The 6,746-nt window shown below is 37.4% G+C and overlaps 1 protein-coding gene across 1 annotated transcript in view; it reads left to right on the plus strand.

Moving 5' to 3' along the window:
- Nucleotides 1-5,855, plus strand: part of THSD7A (thrombospondin type 1 domain containing 7A) — a 324,043-nt gene extending 318,188 nt beyond the window's left edge. The window contains exon 30 of the mRNA XM_048510570.1: nucleotides 669-5,855. Within this exon, the coding sequence (XP_048366527.1) occupies nucleotides 669-753 (85 nt within the window). The 3' untranslated portion in view covers nucleotides 754-5,855. The remainder of the gene's footprint in view (nucleotides 1-668) is intronic.
- The last annotated feature ends 891 nt before the right edge of the window (nucleotides 5,856-6,746 follow it).

Genomic DNA, 6,746 nt, shown 5'->3' on the forward strand with positions numbered 1-6,746 from the left:
CTATAACAGCTTATTTTTAACATTGGCCTGATAAAATGCCAGTGAAATTGATATGTTGATCTATGGAAAGATGCAGGGGATGACATAACTGTCCATGAAGGTACCATGATAGCTAGAACAAAGTGGGAAAGTACTTGGGAACTAAAATAGAATATTGGGACTAAGCAGTCCTTGTAATTTTCCTAAAGAAGACATACTAGTAACCATGTGTGAAAATATATCAAAAATAATAGGGACTTCCTTGGTATTCCATTAAGTAACCAGTTTCTGGTTTTCTATGAAGGAAATCTTTCAGATCATTGTTATGGGCTTGTTACTTTCTGGAAGCAATGCAGAAAATCACCAGTGTAAGGAGTGAAGATAAAATTACAGTGTTAATTTCCATCATTTTATGCATTTATGGGGTAGGGCTGATACCTTTTGTCACAATTTCACTACCACAATCTACTAAAAACAATGAAAGCCTATTCAAAATTATTATTTCTGGAGGTAAGGGTGAATTCAAACTATTTTGGTTGTTTAATAAACTTGTGGTGAAAGTTGATGAATCAGATATACATGTAGTAGCTAAACAATCGATATTGACACTGATATTGATAATTAAAGTTAAATTCAATCTGTTTAATAACCTTTTAAATGTTTGAATTTTGACTTTCTGTTTGTTGCAGTAAAAAGCCAAAGAAGCCTCAGAGAAGACAGAACAACCGTTTGAAACCTTTAACATTGGCTTATGATGGAGATGCAGACATGTGAACTATGACTTCCCATCAACCTTAGTCTCTTGAAACTGTAGTGTTTAAAGACAACATGTGTACATTATGGAGCAGATGTTACATCACAAGGCAAAAAATGACTTCATAATGGCTATGGATTGTCCAAGAAACGTGTTTTGTTCTAAACCAATCAGAACAGCAAATGGTGTTGGTAAATTCCTACTGCAAGCTCTGCAGCTGGAAATTTTAACATGGTCTTCTTTGAAATGAACGAACTGGGTAGGCAATTATGTGTCCAGCTGTGGTATATGACTTAATTGAGACATCTCTGAGAGTCTTGATGCCAAAACTATGGGCTGCATTAACTTATTGTATTCAGTTAGCATGAGGAGACCATACCAAGATGTCTAGAACGCTTCCCATGCTACTTACATACTCAGTTGGCACCATATGTATTAATCTGTCAAATGATATAATGGCTACAAAGCATTGTAGTACATAGCAACCTGTTAACTTTTAACTGAGAAATAACAACCCACTGAGCAAATTTGACATCTTGGCAGATTCAAGACAGTTTTTCTTAAGCTGTTTTTCAAAGGGTGAGGACTTCCTAGACTCTTTCCCGTTACCTTCCTACACACAATTATCATGGAAAGAAACATTTTCAGGTTCAATATTTTATAGGAGGTCTGGGGGTGAATATCCACGTGTAATAAGTTTTTACTTTCTCTAACTCTCCAACTGTTGCCTGCAACTTTTTTGCTACATGTAAGGCAATTTTTTGCACTATATTAGTGCAGCATGATATGCACTTATAAACTAGTATTGCCATAGAAACTGCCTCTTTTCAAGAAAGGATGAGGGGGTGGGTGATGTGTCTTTTGCAAACAGCATCCAATGGACCTTTACCAATAAGTTCTCAAGTCCTGATAAAGAGTAGAGCTCAGTTTCTGGACTGTGACTGGGTTAGACCAGCTAATACAAGTACTGTTTATGCCATTTCTTGTAACAACAACCTGTTTTGTAGTCAATGCCATGGCAGTAATGTGTCTAGTTTCTCATTCTGTCCTACTTCTACAGAAAATAGATTTTCATGTTGATTTATAATTACTTTGAAGGTTCTTTATGACTAGATTTTTATATTGCTAACTTTGTAAAAAAAAAAAGAAATGAAAAAAGTGCTCACCCTCTAATCTTGGGGAAAAATACTTGTTTAAACAATATTCCAATGTGTTCCTCAGAAAGAATGCAAGATAAGTGTTTATTTCCCTCCCACTAATGCTAAGTGTTTAATTGCTGCAGAATTTATATCCCTTTTCTACACACCTCTATACATCTTTATCAGGCAATCTTATTTGACAATGAAAACTCCAGTGCTCTTGTGAACTTTCCATCCTGAAATGTCCGCTCCATTCCTTTCAATACACAAAGATGATTCCTAGAATTTCTTTGAATAGGAACTCCCCGAACATACCTTCAGTGCATACAAATGTTTGGATTGGGGTGACTGTGTGCAAGGTTTTACCTTAGTTTTGGCAATACAACTACTTACAGCTACTGAATTTCTGAGGTATCTCTTCTATCGTGATGGGTTTTTTGTATATGATTGAAAAGGCAACATTTCCAGGGCATGATGCAAAACGATTCAGAGTTCCTCTAGTCATGACCTGTATAGGAGCTATATGTCCACAGATGAAAAAGCAATACAACAAACAGTATTATTCTTTATAAAACTGCATTTTTACACTTCTGCTTTGATTTATCTATGTCTCTTTCAATAAGCTAAGCTATTTGTAGTTCACCCAAATAACTTTATTTAGAAAGCATATTTTAAAGCAACCAGCACTACAATTATTGCAGGGTTGTGGGACCAGTTACATTGGGATCGAGTGGGTCCCATCTACTAAGTAAAGAACAACTCCTTTCTCCAATGGAACATTCTTCACCTAATGAAAAAGAATCTATTCCAAGCCATTGACTGTAATAGAAATAAGTGAGTGCTCGGTGTAGATTATAAATATTGTTGGATTTCCAGAGGGGTCCCCCCAATCCCACAGCAACAATTGGAAGCCCCTAATGGTATTGTCAAAAGTTACCTGATCATCCCAGTTTTTGTTGTTGGATCCTGGGAACACAGAACTTCCTGGTGGTTAGAATTCTGATAAGCACATCCTATACTTAAAACAGAATAACAATGTTATTGTTCTTCTGCAAGAGAAACAGGTGGAACAACCATGCAAGCAGTGTAAGATCTCAGTTCTGCAAGGGGGTTAGCACAAGATGATGCTTCGAACTAGACTGTATCAATCACAATGTTGATTAATACACCACTTTTTGTGTCATCTTCAGATTTTCATTTATACTTCTCATAAGGCTGGGATTTTTTTTTTTACAACCAGTTTTCATTCTTGGAACAGTCGTATCCTGATAAGCAAAAACACTGGAGGCCAAAACCGACTAAGGAACAAATGTTCCTAAAACAAGAATGTTAATGTTAAGCTGATTTCAGTGAAAAGATTTTGTTACTGACCGTATTAAAGTTAGTTTAGGCTTGTGTTCTTGGTGTAATGAGATAGGAGATGAGGCAGCAAAAGCTATGTCTTCAACGTTTTAGAAGCATTTCAAATCTTGTCTACAAGTTCCAGTCTTGGTGTTAAGGGTGGGGTGGGCAAATTCAGGTTCAGAATTCTGTCAATTCTGTAATCTTATTTTACAACAATGGCCGCTTATTTAATACAAAATAATGATGAAAACATTGGTCTAGTTCCAGAGTTGACTGAATGGTGACATGTTGGCAAGATGGGGTCAGAGTTTGTACATTTTTGATGCAGGTGCGACAAGTGAAAGCTAGTTGATTCATGGATTTTTCCCTTCTGTTCCTATGAAGAAGGGCAAACTTTACATTTGTCAGGAATCCCCGACATAGTGCTCATGGGCTCCATGGCACTCAAAGATACATTTCCTAGCCAAGTGTTTTCAATGAAGTGAGTGGAGTCTGGTGGGGCTTTTGTATCGCAGAGCTGCTGACTGGCCATCGGAGATCTAGGTTGTGCAGATTTTAAAAAATCATTTCTTTGGCAGCAGCGGCCACCACACCACACTGATCTTCACTGTGTGACAGAAGGTCAGTTATATGTAAGCAAGAAAATATTTTTCAACAATATGTTCATTATAAAAGGCCTCCTGATAAGCACGCCTTCTGTCTGAAATGCTGAAGAGTTACTGTTAGAGTTATGCTTAACCTAATTCCCTGACATTTTGTGGTTGGCTCCATATCTTGCAGCAGCCATTTTTTGGTTGCACCTGGCACCCTGTGTCAGTGAGACCTGGGTCCTGAGGGATGAATTGCAATTCCACAGGACCTGTAAGATGGAGCTGTTCTGCCAGGCCTGAGGACAGCAACAGTTTATTTCCCAACTTGACTGGCCTCCCTTGCTTCTGCCCTCCCCCTCCCATTGCTTGATCTTGTTTGATGTATGGGGCCATATGCAGAACACTGTAATCTAAATTGTCACCTCTCCTGGGAGACTATTTTAAGGTGCCAGATTTCTTTTTTTTTTGTATTGTTATGTTGTGGGTTGAAGTACATTTTTATTGATAAGAAGAATACTGATGTTAGCCGCTTTAAACCTGTCGTGACAGGGAAGAGCCGCATAGAGGTCCAATAGATAAATCAATTTCACATGTGCCCATGTTCTCAAAAAGCCCAGGGACTCCTGTTTTAAGTGCTTGGGAAAGGAGGGGGAAAGTGCCTGGAATACTTGCCCACCCCATGGAACTTGTCACCATCTAATAAACTTTTGAATCTGGCCACTAAGGTGCAATATAGGATATATTCTTTGATTGAGAGCTTTTCAGCTGTTTCGGGCGAATGTAGCTGCATAAGTCAGAAAGTGGGGCAAGGGATGCTTTGAGTCTTTACTTCACATTATATTTACTGCCATATTGCAAGTTCTTTTCAGTGCATAGATTTCATCTTAATTCACACATCTTTGGAAGCTGTATAGTATCATGCTGCTTTTGTTAAAAGTAAGGATTTTCCCATTTATCTATGAGCCCTGTCTAAGTAGCTTTCAGCAAAGGGTCTTTGGAATAACAGTTAATAAGATTTTTTTAATGCAAATAAACATAAAATGCAGTCAATTTACTAATGCTAAGCACTGAAACCTGATTAGCTGATATAATAATTGGCAGGACATCACATGCATCTTACAGGGTGTAAGAAATTAGATGAACAAAAGTTTAAAGCTTGAAGGATTTTCTTTTACTGTACAGAAGGAGAATTACCTGTAAAATTATTGGGGTAGGGCAAAGGCTGCAATTGCAGCCTTGATTATGTTAAAGCTAGAGATCAGAAAGGTAGTATCAAAGCAGTTTAAAAAATCTGTATAAAAACTTGCTTTAAATCTGTTAGTGTTTCTACAAATCCAGTGCCTAAAGCAGCCACTGCTGTAGATTGTTAGTTTGTGAAAATATTTTTTTCAGTGATCAACTATCTTTAACACATTCAGAACATAGCTGACTAGACATTTCCTTCTTATTGTAGCAGTTTGTAATTTTTAAAAAGTTGGTTTTTAAAGATGACTATGTCTGCTCTGAGTCCTGGGATCATTTCTCATTAATGTTTGCTGATTCTGCACAAATTCAATTATATTACAGTTTCTGGCTCCTAAAATCCCCCTTTACAAAAATGTGAAATATCTCTTTCAAATCCAAGACTACCAAGTGATTAATCTATCTAACTGTAATAAACATCACAGTGGTGGGGGTGGGGGGAATCCCTGGAAAGAAATAGATCTGTGTTTTTACCTTTTGTAAATTGTGCTCACCCAAAGTTAAACATTTATTTTGCCTAACTTAATTTACTTGAATTTTTTGGGGGGTAGAACATGGAGGTGTTTCTCTGGGGAATGTTTTTGTTAATTTGTAAATTGTGTAATGCATTTTTATTTTTTAAATTATGTATATTTCTTTTTTAATGCACAAAATGTTTACGTACAACTACTGCAAATATGTGTATAGTGTCAATGAGCTTTATTCAGTTTATACAGATTACATGTGAAAACATAACCACTCATCCATTTTCACATGGGGTATTTGTACATCCTGAGGTAATGCGGACAATAAATATTAACACAAAAATTGTATATGAGTTTATTTTGTAACCAAAGTACTATTCTGTCATGAAGCAATGACAAGCATCCGTCCTTCAGTACTGAACCTCACACAATAACAGTGCTACACATCCCATTAGGTGTGTTAAGGTGCACAAAGATATAATACATCCTTTGTCCTTAAAAGTACACTACAAATCAGCACCTCTGTCTTGGTATAGCCTGAACTTCAGTTCATTAAAATCCTCCTCCAGCTCATCACAGTTAAAAGGAAAATTGGTATCATTAGCGTACTGATGAAGCCTCATCCTACATGTCCAGTTGACGACAACTACCAGGTTCACATAGATGTTGAAAAGTATGGAGGAAGTAATAGTCATGGTTCTTTTTGGGACACTCCACTTCTGGTAGGAATGGAATCATATATACACAGTGACCCCAACATTCTAACCCACTAGGCATTCCAGAAGGTTACTGTGGTCAGTGGTACTGAACACTGCTGACAGACCGAGGAGAATAAACAGGAGAACTGGAGAATAAACTTTGACTCTTCATTAATATAGGCCATCACTTAAAACAGCCAAATCTGAGCACCAAACTTAGAAATTGGGGGGGGGGGGAGTAGTGATTGGAGTTTTACTGCTATTAAACACTTCAATACCTTAACCTAGATGGAAAGATTCACAGCTGGCCGACAGTGGGAACATGTTTTAAAAATTCTGCCAGCTATAAACCTCTCGATCCTGGGCAAGTTATCAAGCACCAACACTCCTCTTTTACCCAGCTCAAGTTTTAGCAGGTTCACCTCCTCAGTACATGCTTAAGCCCTTCTACTATAACTTTCATCCTTTCCTTCATAACAGAGGCATAACTGCATGCATAGAATCCTGTTCTGATGCAGAAGGGCATCAAAAGGGAA

Source organism: Sphaerodactylus townsendi, linkage group LG11 (assembly GCF_021028975.2).
Source record: "Sphaerodactylus townsendi isolate TG3544 linkage group LG11, MPM_Stown_v2.3, whole genome shotgun sequence".
Classification (NCBI taxonomy): Eukaryota; Metazoa; Chordata; class Lepidosauria; order Squamata; family Sphaerodactylidae; genus Sphaerodactylus; species Sphaerodactylus townsendi.